Here is a 16,107-nt window from a genome sequence, read left to right on the forward strand (position 1 = left end):
TTCACCTTACAGCTAGAAGGCACTTACCTGTATTATCTGTGCAGGAATGTTATGTAATGTTACATCATTATGGTTCTCTTTAGAGTATTTCAACATATACTTGAGGATGTTAGGTTTATTCCTGGGAGAAGGGGAGATGTAGTGGATGTCCCTTACGGGCATCCATAGCTGTTGCTGTAAGGCGTGGCGCAGGTGCAGTTGTGTGAGATAATAAAGACGTTACTTGAAATGGCCACGCTGTCCGAGTCCTTATATGAAACACCACCTAAGCTTTACCACACTTGATTCTCCCCAATCCATGTGTTTATAAACGTTACTACTGCCCGACTAGGAAAACCCGGACCGGAATTTTTAGATCGACGTACAGGCTGAGCCAGAGAGATTCCAAGGATGTGCAATACCAGCCGAAAGGCGTTAGCCGGCGGTATTGGATGCTTGCGATCTCAGACCCATTCCCAATGATAACATCAGGCTGGATGGATGGATTATGAATGGAAATAGCGAATAAAAGAAATAACGACCAAAACCCGACTTTTCTCTGGTTTGGCGCTCAAGCGATGGCGAGTTAACCCGACTTATCTCGGGTCTGGCGTCCAATGTGTTAATACATTGTATTCTCTTAATGCTTTTTATTATGTATTAAGAAATAATATATCACTTTTCAATGTAATTAATTGTATCTATTGCATATCCAGACTTGGTGACTGTAACCTCTCAGAGAGATGCTGTGAAGCTCTGGCCTCAGTTCTCAGCTCCAAGTCCTCCAGCCTGAGAGAGCTGGACCTGAGTAACAACGACCTGCAGGATTCAGGAGTGAAGCTGCTCTCTGCTGGACTGGGGAGTCCACACTGTAGACTGGAGACTCTCAGGTTAGTGTTACATTTACATTTACATTTAGTCATTTAGCTGATGCTTTTATCCAAAGCGACTTACAAGTTCTGTACGACAAGTCATCAGGAAGGGCACAACTCTATCAGCTGAGTAACAATGTTCATCAAAGTGTTGAGTGCTACGGTGTAGGTTAGTTTATTTTTGTTACTGGACCAGTTCAACAGACAACCATTTAAAAACATCAGATTAAAAAGAAATATGTACATTTGGTGTGTTGGTTGAATAATAGTACCTGTGTATCTGAATGTGTGTGTGTGTGTGTGTGTATCTGAATGTGTGTGTATGTAGGCTGTCAGGCTGTCTGGTCACAGAGGAAGGCTGTGCTTCTCTGGTCTCAGCTCTGAGCTCCAACCCCTCCCAACTGAGAGAGCTGGATCTGAGCTACAATCACCCAGGAGACTCAGGAGTGAAGCTGCTCTCTGCTGGTCTGGAGGATCCACACTGGAGACTGGAGACTCTCAGGTAGGATGTGGTACTTTAGGGGTTAATGGATGGTTCTGTGTGTGTTTATGTGTCTCAAGGTCTCTTGTGTCTACCTCTCCTACAGTGTTGACCATGGTGGAGAGTGTTGGTTGAAACCAGGGCTCAGGAAATGTAAGTTGAGCTTGTTGTTCTGCAACAATTTACAGACTGAGCTTCCCTTCAGGATATGGAGGCATTTCATTAATAACAGAAGAGCTCAGCTGATCAATTATACAATAAATAGAACAGGTTTGATGGACCAAGAATTGGTATGTGGATTAAAGAAATGGCTTCAAACATGTCAATGGAAAAGATGGTGTATATTGTTAGACGTAAACAAAACATTTTTGATGATGCCTGGGGACCGTTTGTAATACGAATGTTGGGAACTTGCTTCAACAAGAACAGGATTAGGGGGAGTACTGTGGGACAACTCTTTTATTATTGTGTAAAAATGACAAGAAACACCCTTTACTTAATGTGTAAAACATTTTGGTTGTATTATTATTTATTTATGTTTATTTTTTATTTAAATCTGTATCCTTCCTATGTGAACCTGTTTTTGAAGTTAATTATTATTTTGTGTGGGGTTAGGCGAGGGAGAACGGGGTGAAAATGTTTGCTCAATACTGCTCTGCTGATATACATGTTGTAATTTGCAAACTAAAACCCAATAAATATATTGTTAAAAAAAAAACAGGTTTATTCAGTTGATGGAAGTTAAAGCTGCATTAACTGTTTTTGAAACGAGGACCATGTAGACTCAACCACATATCTTCTACATGATCCTCGTGTCAGAAACGGTTGATGCAACTTTAAACATTCTAATGTGAATGAAGATTATTATGATGTATTGTGTGATAAATAGTGTCATGTTCTCTCCATTAGATGCCTGTGAACTCACACTGGACCCAAACACAGTAGAGGACAGCCTCTCTCTGTCTGAGAGGAACAGAACGGTAACATGGAACCAACAGAGTCGGTCGTATCCTGATCACCCAGAGAGATTTGACTACCATGCACAGGTGTTGTGTAGAGAGGGTCTGACTGGACGCTGTTACTGGGAGGTAGAGAGGAAAGGAGAGGTTCATATAGGAGTTACATATCGAGGCATCGGAAGGAAACGAGTGGCTGCTGACTGTTATCTTGGAGCTTATGATAAGTCCTGGTCTCTGGTATGTGATGATGATGATTCTGGATACGCTGCCTTCCACAATGACAGAGGAACAGACATACCTGCCCCCCCCTCTGGCTCCACCAGAGTAGGAGTGTATCTGGACTGTCCTGCTGGCACTTTGTCCTTCTACACAGTCTCCTCTGACACACTGACCCGCCTACACACCTTCCACTGCACATTCACTGAGCCCCTCTACCCTGGGTTTATAGTTTCAGATGAAGGCTCCTCTGTGACCCTGTGTCAGAAAGAGAAAGTGGACGTGTTTGAGCTGAAGACATACTCTGCTTCAGAGGAGGCTCTTCTGAGGCTGCTGCCAGTGGTCAAAGCCTCTACTATATCTCTGTGGGTACATTTATATCTTAATACATTGTATTCTCTTAACACTTTGAGCGCCATGCCTGGTTTTCCTTTTTACCGGCTGAATGCCACCATCGGCGCCAATGTTAACGTTAATATCGCCTAATCTATGTTTTAAATTATGGCTATGTGTCTAATCTGCCCATCGCATTATCAAATACTATTTTCCAGTTAGTGCTGTCAAGGCAGATTGTTTTTTTATCGCGTCGTTTCCGTTTCAGAGCAGTTAGAAAAGCCCCCGTTTTGATATAAAAAAACAGCCCATTCTGGAGCATTCTATGAAAATCGTCTTTTAGTGGAATATTCCACAACGTTGATATTCGTCTGCCTTTTTATGAATCGTTTTCAAATAAACGCTAGATGATCAATATTATACGTGCACGCAAGCACATTACGGCCGCGCACGGATAATCGCCTCGTTGATTTCCTCTCTGACTTTTACAGTGAAACCGAAAGAAGACATTTCACAAAACAGCCTATATCTTCATCAAACTTACTCTGATTATCCTAACACTGATAACATAGAGTCCTTACCTGACATCAGATGGTATCCAACTGGTATATTCCAATTCCTGATCACCATTCGAAAAAATCGATACGTGTATGGATCCAACGCGATACTGTAGAACTCCATGATCAGCGGGGATCTGAGGTTCCAGAATGAACTGTTGTAACCCCGGCTGGATCAGTGGACTGGAAAATGTGGAGTACCGGATTTTTTTCCCCATTCATTTTCATTGAGTCCATTCCAAAATCACTTATGTCATCTGGGAGACGACAGGGGGCGCTTTTTTCGACAGTGATCGCCGGCGCCGCTTGGCTATACTCGGGTAGGCTCGGTGATGCAATAATTTTTCAGATCGCTAAAAAAAAAAAAATTCAGAGAAATCTCGTGAGTGGCATTCAACCACCTATAAAAAAAACACGAGAAATCTCATGAGTGGCACTCAAAGTGTTAATGCTTTTTATTATTATGTATTAATAAACAATATACCACTTTTCAATAGAATTTATTGTATCTCTATTGCATATCCAGACTTGGTGACTGTAACCTCTCAGAGAGATGCTGTGAAGCTCTGGCCTCAGTTCTCAGCTCCAAGTCCTCCAGCCTGAGAGAGCTGGACCTGAGTAACAACGACCTGCAGGATTCAGGAGTGAAGCTGCTCTCTGCTGGACTGGGGAGTCCACACTGTAGACTGCAGACTCTCAGGTTAGTGTTCCTGGACCAGTTCAACAGACAACCATTTAACACTTTCAGCGCCAGCCATTACCCTTATCCCTGTAGCTAATGTGCCAGCTTTCTAGGGGTGGGGGAAAATATCGATACATAGTAATATCGTGATACTTTGCTTGGCGATACTGTATCGATACAGGGACGCCAAGTAAAAATGTAATTTTGTATATATATTTTTTTTTGTATAAGGAAGTTGCATTGTTCATTTCAATACCTGTAATTGTACAGTAGTCCATGCACGCGTGTGCATTCAGTTAAGTTGGAATATGACTAATACAAACAGTTAAGTTTGTCAGGTACATGCAACACAGATTACAGTGTTTACATCTGTCTGCTTGAGAAAATACCATGTTCTATAATAAAAATTATTGAAGTGAGATGAACAGACTGAACTTTATTTGATTAGATAAAACATGTTGACAAAGTTTTACTTTGCAGTTGAAAAAAGGTAATAAATTGCAATATATCGCAATATTAATATCGCAATACTCAGCATATCACAATATATTTAGTATCGCAATAATATCGTATCGTGACTCAAGTATCGTGATAGTATCGTATCGTGAGACCTCTGGTGATTCCCACCCCTACAGCTTTCCATAGCCTAGTTTCACTGCATCACTATGTTTCGAGAGCTATATTCTATATTATAGCTATGGAGACAATACTATGGTCATTTGACAGTGACTTTCTCCCGTCGAACATGCAAAAAAGAGATTTTTCATATATATACGTTTGCGTGTTTTCCCGTGCCGAATATTGTATAGTTTAGGAGTGATCCGGGCTAATTCCTGAAAAGCTGAGTTATAGGGCGCTACGTGAATTCTGCTATACGCGTTGGCATTTCTCGTCTGGACACGCTACTATTTCAAAATCAAATGTATATAATAAATATTATGTTACTGCATGAAATGGTGGGGGGGGGGGATCGTTTTTTGATGCTTTGATCGCCAGTAACGGCATTCGCTTTGAACACCACACACGCTGATCAGCTGGATCGACATGAAATCATTGTAGGATCAAGGGGGAATTGACGTCAGATAGTCCTTACCTTTGATCGGGGGTATTCCAAAAAGAATATTCCAATTGTCTGATCACGATTTCCAGTATTGGCCCAGTATTGGTCCCCGACATAATCCGGCACAACGCATGCATCGAGTGTCCTGGACCCGTTCCAATGTGATCGAGTGAACCGCTAGATTTGCCTGTACCCAGGGAACAAACTTAACTTTTTGACTTACCAGCCATTTGGCTGGTAGATTTTAAAAACTACCAGCCGGGCAGATTTTTTACTAGCCAAAAATTATAAATAGCTTTTTAGTATATCGCCATGTGTTATTATTACTATATAATATTCTTATATGCTATTTTCAATTAATATCATAAACAACATAACGAATATTAGCATAATTTTTAGTGGACTGAAGGAATGAGTCAGTCAACTGGTCGTCTTTCCTCTCTGTCAGCACGCACACACCACACACACAGACGGCTCCTCCCCCGCTAGCCCCTGCTGTTCTCTGTCTCTCTCTCTCTCTCTCTCTGTTTATGCGGAGCAGCGTTAGCTCCGCGCGGCTAACGTGGAGCTAACGCTAGTTTGCCCCGAATTAAATGAATAACTAGGTTGCAAATCATAGTAGTTTTCACTGCACATAGAAGCAGTCAAACAGCGGGAGCATTTCGGGAGCATATGACCAAAACCCAGGCAACTTCGAGCCCTTAAGGAATCAAATAGTCTGCTCTATGGCTGCATGCTGTGTATCGCTTCTCTGCTCGGCTTTAATGGAGCAGAAGCACGGACTGGGGTGGATATGACTTGCAGAGTTGCTACAGGGTTTTTCAAAATAAGAGTATCATATGAACGGAAAGTTTCTAGCTGCCGGAGCCCAGATATTATGACTGGAGCTGCGCTTGGTGCGGCAATGAGACCCGCACAGGATTTTCAAAATAAGAGTATCGATATGAACTACACGCCAGCTGGCGGGCAGACTATTATTTTCAGACGCCAGACCGTAAATCTACACGCATTTGGCGATGGGCGTCTAGTTATTTTGTTCCCTGCTGTACCAAAATTATCTGACCGGAGGAAATTAGATGTAACACACGGTGTGAAATAAGGTTTCAAAGGGTGGGTGATACTGCCACCTAGCAGGATGCGGCCGGTATTGCACTCTAGCGATCTCAGAATGATTTCCTATGGTAACACCGAGGTCCATGAACCTGTAATGAATAAAAAAAATCGAATAAAAGAAAAAATGTTCCAAAAACGAGTTTACTCGTCCTTGGCGTTCAACGCATGTCGGCCAAAAACGAGTTAACTCGTCCTTGGCGCTGAATGTGTTAAAACATATTTTAAAAACATAAAAAGAAATATGTACATTTGGTGTGTTGGTTAAATATTATTACCTGTGTATCTGAACGTGTGCGTGTGTGTGTGTAGGCTGTCAGGCTGTCTGGTCACAGAGGAAGGCTGTGCTTCTCTGGTCTCAGCTCTGAGCTCCAACCCCTCCCACCTGAGAGAGCTGGATCTGAGCTACAATCACCCAGGAGACTCAGGAGTGAAGCTGCTCTCTGCTGGTCTGGAGGATCCATACTGGAGACTGGAGACTCTCAGGTAGGATGTGGTACTTTAGGGGTTAATGGATGGTTCTGTGTGTGTTTGTGTGTATCAAGGTCTCTTGTGTCTACCTCTCCTACAGTGTTGACCATGGTGGAGAGTGTAGGTTGAAACCACAGATCAGGAAATGTAAGTTGAGCTTGTTGTTCTGCACATTTACAGACTGAGCTTCCCTTCAGGATATGGAGGCATTTCATTAATAACAGAAGAGCTCAGTTGATCAATTATAAAATAAATAGAACCGGTTTATTCAGTTGATGAAGTTAAAGCTGCATTAACTGTTTTTGAAACGAGGACCATGTAGACTCAACCACATACAAATGTTCTTTCTTCTACATGATCCTTGTGTCAGAAACGGTTAATGCAACTTTAAACATTCTAATGTGAACGAAGATGATTATGTGTATTGTGTGATAAATCGTGTCATGTTCTCTCCATCAGATGCCTGTGAACTCACACTGGACCCAAACACAGCACACAACGTCCTCTCTCTGTCTGAGAGGAACAGAACGGTATCATGGGAACAACAGCATCAGTCGTATCCTGATCACCCAGAGAGATTTGACATCTATCCACAGGTGTTGTGTAGAGAGGGTCTGACTGGACGCTGTTACTGGGAGGTAGAGCATAAAGGAAGGGTTCATATAGGAGTTACATATCGAGGCATCAGAAGGAAAGGAGAGGCTGCTGACGGTTTTCTTGGAGTTAATGATAACTCCTGGTCTCTGGAATGTCATGATGATGGATACACTGCCTGGCACAATTACGGAGGAATACCCTTACCTGCCCCCCCCTCTGGCTCCACCAGAGTAGGAGTGTATCTGGACTGTCCTGCTGGCACTCTGTCCTTCTACACAGTCTCCTCTGACACACTGACCCACCTACACACCTTCCACTGCACATTCACTGAGCCCCTCTACCCTGGGTTTAGGGTTTCGGATGAAGGCTCCTCTGTGACCCTGTGTCAGATAGAGTAGCTTCCTGTGTCAGATAGAGTAGGTAGAGTAGCTTCCTGTGTCAGATAGAGTAGGTAGAGTAGCTTCCTGTGTCAGATAGAGTAGGTAGAGTAGCTTCCTGTGTCAGGTAGAGTAGCTTCCTGTGTCAGATGGAGTAGGTAGAGTAGCTTCCTGTGTCAGATGGAGTAGGTAGAGTAGCTTCCTGTGTCAGATAGAGTAGCTTCCTGTGTCAGATGGAGTAGGTAGAGTAGCTTCCTGTGTCAGATAGAGTAGGTAGAGTAGCTTCCTGTGTCAGATGGAGTAGGTAGAGTAGCTTCCTGTGTCAGATAGAGTAGGTGAAGTAGCTTCCTGTGTCAGTGCCCCCCCCACACACACACACATACAGGAAAGTGATAATATTGATGTGCATATGTAAAATTATTTACTACTTATTTGAAGACTTAAGACATATATTTTGAAAATGTAATAAATTAGATGTTTACACAGTGTATTGACAGAATCCAGTTATTGTTGTTCAGCTGAGCGTTCATGATATTTGTGATTGACTGATTAAAATATATTTTCTTTCAACCTTTGTTTTATTTGGTATTTTTCACCCAAGTATCTCTTTATTTCTAGAATAGTTTCCCATAATTACAGGTTTAAAATAACAGAATGAACATAACGTTTACCTACTCATAGCTGGATGTGAAGTTTATGTGAATACATACCCGTCAAGTCAAACTAGATCTCCCAACCTCCTGAACCCACACATGACCCAGTCAGAGAGCGTCTCCGAGAAATGCGGCTAGGTTTCGTAATCACGCTTGCGCCCATCAAAACTAGATTAGATTAATGTATTGGCATCATATACAGCTCGCGGTACACACCTGCCGCAGCGCGCGCGCACACACACACACAGACACGCGCGCGCAGTACTGTATATGAATGAATGAATGACATATAATATATATAGCCTACGGCGGGCGTAATGAATGAACGCAGTATGGCTTATTATTCATTCGTAGACGCACACAAGACTTGTTATGGAATATTAATGCAGTCTATTTCCACCGATTAGCTTTAGTTCTTATTTATTTATCCACTGTCATTTCAGTGTTGGTGTATAGGCTATATAGTGTATTTCAATATAAGTTTAATTGATTAATGATATATTCGAAGGAATGCAGGTTTATAGCTATATCAACCCCCTCCAATGTACAGTAAATGACCAAGTATGGTTTTGTCAATATTCCAATGTACAGTTTTGCTTGTACAGTGTAAGTCTATCCCCCACCCCTACCCAACCTCCTCCAACAGTTTCTATGTCAAATGTACTCTCTTTTCTGGACTCTTTTTGTATCACAAACAGTACTGTATTTGCAAATCTGGTATGTCATAAATGTATAGATGTAGCAGTACTGTCTATCTGTGTCATGTGTGTCATATATGTTATGATGAATTGAAAATGGGGGACCCTGATGTAAACAAGACGAAATTCTTTCTCTGGTCTGCATCCCCTTATGTAATTGAGCTGTACTGTACTGTACCCATTCTGCAATCTGTTAATAAAGTTTTCAATCAAACAAAGGTCTGTCCCATTGTATACCAATCAATGGGATACATTGCATGTTGACCTGCATTATTTCAAATGTATATAATTAATCATTAAAACAGATGTGTAACAAATAAGAAATACAAATTCCACAGAAGGCATTAAATTATTATTATTTTCAATCATTTCACAATAATTGCATAATTGTGTTTGAATATCTGAGTAATTATTTGTCCAAAATAGCTGGTTCAGATATGGTTAATCCAGCTGCCCTGTGATCAGATGAATCCATATTATTTATTTTTCCGACATCAAATTCGTAATTTCTTATCGTACAAATATTGTCATATTTATTTGAATTATGATTAAGTAATTAATTCCAATGAGGCCTGTAGCGTTGACGTGAAGGAATCACTATGAGAACACAGTCTGTCAAGTTATAATAACATTTAAAATTAGTCAATCAATCATGAGATTTGATCGTGGGCTGAGAGCATATTTAAGTGTGCTCCTCAGCACTCTTAGATCTGCTCTCAAATAAGATCTCAGGAAAATTTGAGGACTCCCACTCCCAGCCCTAATATGTCTTAAATAGGCCGAAATCTGGCTAAGACGAAATATTTTGTCGTAACTTCGTTCGAGAATGAGACCCAGTATTCAAAAAACACATACAACTTGACAATACCAGAGGTGGGACCAGGCATGCGTTCTTCATGGGACATGATAAGTACTCGCTATTTGCATATCAATAGCGCCGGTCGTCAGGTGTGTTAAATACGCTCTCAGATACATTCACACCCAACCTGTTGTGAAGACATGTGTTACATTCCATTCGTAGAGGCAATCGGGCACTGTCTCCAGTCTGCGCTCAAGCGAGGGGACATTAAATGCGCATTCGCGGGAGCGCGTGCACGCGCGCTGATTTTAATAACGCACCACTGGGTGGGACCAAGTGTTTACACAAGTCCCGAGTCAAGACTGGCAAGTCTCAAGCAAGTCACAAGTCTGAAACGTTGGGTTTCCAGTCCTAAACAAGTCCTAATGCATTCTTTACAAATGTAATGCCAATTCCAAACGGTAAGGTAAATTTGTATAGCGCTTTACAGGCAGTAAAAGGTTAATCAAAATAACATACATAAATAACCACAATATGTTACACGTTACATCACATATAATATCAATTAAACTTGTAAAAAATACTTTACAATAACTTAATTAAAAACAACCACATACACAAATGTTACACCAAATACATGATCAATTATAGGCCTGACTATATCGAAAGGTTTTAAGACTCCGTAAACCCTTATGCCCCCCTAACGACTTTGCAGAGTTGTATTCGTAAGCATGAAATGTTTGCATCAAGTTCAAGGCCATATAATTCTTAATCTTTAATATAAAAAAAAATCTTTTCAGGAAGTGCACTAACAGCATTAACCTCAATATATATGTAAAAGATTACAACTATTTCCAAATCTTAACCACTTATATTCCTGTTTGATATTAAATCCCTTTTTATGACAAAAAAAACGCAGACATCTGCATTTAGTTCACATTTATATGCGTTTTCAACGCCAGAGTTCAGCGTCGAAAACATGCACAGAGTCCGTGTGAAAAAGAATATGTATTCATATTTACAAATGAATGACTAATTTGGTCCGAAATAGCGTAACTAATAACGTTAGTAAGCACTGCTTTTTGGCTATTATACTCGCAGGGATACAGTAAATGAACCCCCAGATACATTCTGGAAAGCTCATCGCTGATTGTGGAAGAGCCAGCCTACTTCCGCACTCCTGCACTCTGCTCGTCGGAGCTTCCACCCCGGCACCAGGGCTGCGAGATGTGCCGATGAGTCTAGGTAGTCGAATGCCATGGTGCTTTGACGGCCTACACCAGCCATAGTGCAACTGCGCCATCGTGTGTCATAAACGGTAACGGACATACTGACAGAGCAACAGGCTCCCGGTGGTACGAAAATAGCGTTTATTTGATAATTACAGCGGCAATTGAATGAATGAGTGCAGATTAAAAATCTGCGTTTTAACGTTGGAGTCAATGGGAAGAAAAAAAACCAAGGTTTTTGCCAGGCTAAAGTGTATAACCTTTTTTTTATAGAGGTATTCTAATGATGATCCTTTTATATATTGAATATATATCAAAGATGACCAATCTGACCCAATTTCATGACATAATAATCAACACAGCCATCGTTGTACACAAATACATATAGGCAAAAAACACAAAATAGTCTAAGGGGGCAGAAGGGTTTTAAAGGACTCCACACTATCGGCAGACCTGATTTCACAGTTTAGGTGCTACGGCTGAAAAAGCCTGGTCACCTTTGGTCTTAAGTTTGGTCCGGGGGACAACGAGCACCCCTTGGTCTGAGGAGCGGAGAGCCCTACTGGGGCAGTAGGGGCTTTATGATGAGCTCACTAATCTAGCTTGGAGCTTCACCCTTTAAAGCCTTGAAGGTGGTGAGCGCCATTTTAAAGCCAACAGAGTAATAGTTAGTATATCAAATGTAAATGGTTCTGCATTGATTCACAACTTCCTTCTCTGCTCACGCAGCCTGATTGGCAGCTGATGGATTGGTCCAAAGTGGAACTGTAATCAGGGACATTAAGTTGACTAGCTTTATACTTATTATGGCATAATTAATTAACATTTTGGGCTTAGGGAGAGTATGGAGTCACTTTCAAGTCTCAAAGAGTCAACAACTACACATTCATCTGTAGTGGTCATTAGGGTAATAGCTAATGAACCGTTTGTACCACGTTGAAATAAACAACACTGATATGTGCTTTAGAAATAGTGTCTGTCAAATGAGCCATACTATTGTCTCCATAGCTATAATATAGAATATACAATAGCTCCGCAAAGATCGTGAAAATGGTCAAGAAAAGCTGGTGCTAGTCTGCAGATAGGGAAAAGGGCCTGGCCGTCAATGAGTTAAGGAGTACAATGCACATACCTTATTAGGACTGATCAGATCAAAGTGTTCCCACATTTGAGAACAGTTTCTCTTCTTAGCTGACTCCATGGTGATCAAAACAACTCAATAACAACTACGCACTTCTACTACAAAACCCCACATTGAGTGAAATGTTTTGGTGTTTTTGTAGAGTAGGATGCTGGATGGTACCACGAGGCGCAGTCACGATGGATTTCAGATGTTGTGAAGTGACTGGCGAGTAGCGGTGCTTTGGGTTAAACTCACTCTCACTCTCACCCTTAAAAGACACATAGACACGTTGCAAAGCAGTGAATTCACCTCTTGGTACCATCCGTTACACATCATCTATTTATGAGAAATGCCATTTCAAAATAAGAGCAAAAAATACAAAACCATTCAACTTTTCATTAAAAGCAGCAGACCACAGGTTCGGAACTCCCTCGGGGCATCGAAGTTTAAGGTGACGATATGACTACCGTTTGATTGAAAACTTTATTAACAGATTGCAGGATGGGTACAATACAGTACAGCTCAATACACACAATTGTTAACACTTTGAGCGCCACTCACGGCTTTTCTCAGGTTTACGACCCGACCGTTGAATGCCACGTCACGGCTATTCTCTGGTGTTTTCTTTATTTTCTTTATTAGCGATCTGAAATCATATTGCATCACGCAAGCCTACCGTTGGAGATCCAGGGACCGCCGGCGATCAGATGTGAAAAAAGCGCCCCCTATCGTCTCCCAGATGGTAAATCACCCTTTTGGAATGGACTCAATGAAAGTGAATGGGAGAACGGATTTCTGACTCCACATTTTACTTCTCACTGATGCAGCCAGGGTCTACCAGAGTTCATTCTGGAGCCTCTGAGCCACGGCGAATATGGGTTATACTGTACACACGATGGATCAATACATTTATCGATTTTTTCGAATGGCGATCGGAAATTGGATACCATCTGACCTCAGGTAAGGAATCTATGTTATCAGTGTTAGGATAATCAGACTCGTTTTCACAGAGATATAAGCGTTTGTGATATGTGATATAGCTGTTTTGACTGTAAAAGCGATCAGGAAATGAGAGCAGCTATTATCAGTACGCGGCACGAACGTGCGTGCGCACACTATCGATCATCTAGCGTTTATTTGAAAACGATTCATAAATAGGCAGACAAATGACAACGTTCTGGAATATTCCAGTAAAAGGCGATTATCATAGGCATGGGTTGTTTTTCCCCGGAAAACGGGTGATTTTCAAAATGCTATCAAACGGAAATAAAGCGATAAAAATACAATCTGCCTTGCCAATGTTGACTGGAAAATGAGTCTTTGATAAGCGACGGGCAGATTAGACACATAGCCATAATTTAAAACATAGATTAGGCGATATTAACGTTAACATTGGGAGTGGATGGTGGCATCAAGGGGGTAAACAACTGTACAAGCAAAACTGTACATTGGAATATTGACAACCATACTTGGTCGTTTACTGTACATTGGAGGGGGTTGGGTTAGGACATTTACAGGGGCCAGTTTCGAATTGCAGTCTCCTGTAGGTGTTCTTTGAGAGTGGTTTTGAAAGTGGGTAGTGATTCACATTCCTTTACAGCTTTGGGTAGGGCGTTCCACATTGATGTGGCATAATTGCTAAACGTGTTTAGTCCCTTGTTTGAGCCAAATCTGGGTTGAACATGATTTGTGGAGCTCCCTCTGGTTTTGTGATCGTGGTATTCACTGACCTTTGGGAAGTATTTTGACATGTACATGGGTACCTTGGTCGTGTAGTGTATCTTGTAGACCAGGCCCATTGCAAGTTGCTGTACTCTGTCGTCTACTCTAAGCCATCCTAGGTTGTCAAAGTGGGCAGGGGTGAGGTGGGTTCTAGGAGTAAGGTCAAGCAGTAGTCTGACCAGTTTGTTTTGAGATGTTTGTAAAAGAAAATGTAGTGCCTTTGAGGTGCTTTGGTACCATGAGGTGCAAGCATAGTCGTAGTACCCTTGAATGAGTGCTCCTGCCAGAGTCTTCGGGGTATTCTTGTTTACCAGAGAGGAGATCCGGTACAAGAATCTAGTTCGTTGGTTGACTTTTTTTTATTACCTTTGATGCCATTTTGTCACAGGAAAGATTTGCCTCTAGGATGGAACCTGTTACATATGTAAATGCTACCTTATTGTATATAGTTGTGCTGCAGCCTATTTTTCCACTGGTGAACAAAAGGTAAAATAAAAACAAACCACCGGGTGATGACAATCTGCCTCGGACTCTATTTTTCCACCACTTGGCCACATCCTAACAACAATGTTGAGAGTATTGAATGTACCATAATTAAGGAACTTGGACTGTCAGAAGACATAGCCTCCCCAGTCCCCATTACCTGAGTCCAAGTCATCAAGGTTGAGTCTGAGCTGTCATACAAATAAAAAAAAAAATGTCTACATTAAACACACTCAGCAGTTCTGTAAATGAGGTGGCCTCACCTCAGAGCTCACCCGAGTATAAATAAAGGTTTCAAATCAAATTACACAGCGGTCACCATTCCAAAGGGAGTTTATTTACTTTGTTAAATAATGTTACGGTATTAAATTAATATAGCCATCAATGTCTTATGCCAAATTATTATAATCACGGTAAAACCTAACATTGCATTATTTTCATGGTTATAATGAATAAAAATTCATCTTTGTTTTAAGATGTTTCATGCTAAATGGTTCTTAAAATGAATTTCCTTCAATCATCGGGACAAAAATCAAACAACCTCGCCGGTAATACTCTGTATTTAGCTTTTTTCTGCAAAATTATTATGAATTATAATATTGTATCAACAACTTTCATACATGTTAGCCATACTATACACTAACTATGGTGAGTGAGTTAAAATGTATTTGCCTTAGAATTATCATCTTTGAGCTGTTTGAATATTTCCTATCGTGTGTAGGATTTAATGTATATCGAAATATTGAGAGCATAAAACTCAGGGGGCTTTCTTATTACACCTGAAAAAACTAGACACTGTTCTGCAAAGTAATTCAGAAATGTGCTATTTGTTTACCTTAGATCAGGTTAAAGAAAATACCTTTGGGGCTTGATCGTACTAAACTTCTAAAAAATACATTTGTATTGAAACACTTTGTTTTTTTTTACCTCATCAGTGTGTAAACAGGTAAAAAAAACTATGTTGACATGTCTGTTTTAAGTGTATCGATCAGTTTCATGCTTTTAGATGTTTATAATTTATGTGTATCCTTGACACTCAACCAATAAACAACTAATTCAGAATTCAATAGGATTATGTTATCATGTTTTTACATTTAGCAAAAATATAAATACAAATACACTGTATTTGTAATACACTGTTTAGAACAATGCTGTTTGCAAATAGTCTGTTTTACTTATGTAACACGTTAGAGTTGAAATTCATGCATGACAATTGGTAAACCTTAGTCATTTGAGATCATAGATCCCTTTTTAGCTACACCTGGTCAAAATGACAGATAAAACATAACCAAACACCTAAAAATACACAATAAGCAGATTGATAAAAAATGAAAGACAGGCATACGAGCCTAATCACTGTAATTACAACATCAAACTGCTTGTCTTACAAAGGAGTGAGGTGTCATGAGGGTGATATATCTCAACCCTTGCCTAAAATAGCATTATCCTTCTGACTATTGATTCAATCTAGTAAAAAAAATAGTTCATTCGCCCCTTTTAAAAACACCTCATACAATATCTTGAGTTTCCTTCGTATGTCATCTGGTCTTGGAACAAGTCAAATTTTCAGACATGTAAGCTGAAATTAATAAATAGTTTGCATGTTCTCTTGAATCTACTTTGTGCATTATTATTACATAATCCAGTAGAGAGGATAATTATGTTATGTGAACCGTTCCATAGTTCTGCTCTAAGTCGGCATGTCC

At 40.6% G+C, this 16,107-nt stretch overlaps 1 protein-coding gene across 1 annotated transcript in view; it reads left to right on the forward strand.

Annotated features, from left to right (window-relative positions):
• The window catches only part of LOC311228197 (uncharacterized protein), a 465,049-nt gene that overhangs the window by 267,234 nt on the left and 181,708 nt on the right, over window positions 1-16,107 (forward strand). Inside the window, exons 18-25 of the mRNA XM_084314108.1 lie at window positions 696-869; window positions 1,180-1,353; window positions 1,439-1,485; window positions 2,242-2,872; window positions 3,924-4,097; window positions 6,562-6,735; window positions 6,821-6,867; window positions 7,180-8,029. Coding sequence (XP_084170234.1) covers window positions 696-869; window positions 1,180-1,353; window positions 1,439-1,485; window positions 2,242-2,872; window positions 3,924-4,097; window positions 6,562-6,735; window positions 6,821-6,867; window positions 7,180-7,715 — 1,957 coding nt within the window. The 3' untranslated portion in view covers window positions 7,716-8,029. The remainder of the gene's footprint in view (window positions 1-695; window positions 870-1,179; window positions 1,354-1,438; window positions 1,486-2,241; window positions 2,873-3,923; window positions 4,098-6,561; window positions 6,736-6,820; window positions 6,868-7,179; window positions 8,030-16,107) is intronic.

The sequence above is a fragment of the Notolepis coatsorum genome, assembly GCF_963971535.1.
Source record: "Notolepis coatsorum genome assembly, chromosome: 5".
In the NCBI taxonomy this organism is placed as follows: domain Eukaryota; kingdom Metazoa; phylum Chordata; class Actinopteri; order Aulopiformes; family Paralepididae; genus Notolepis; species Notolepis coatsorum.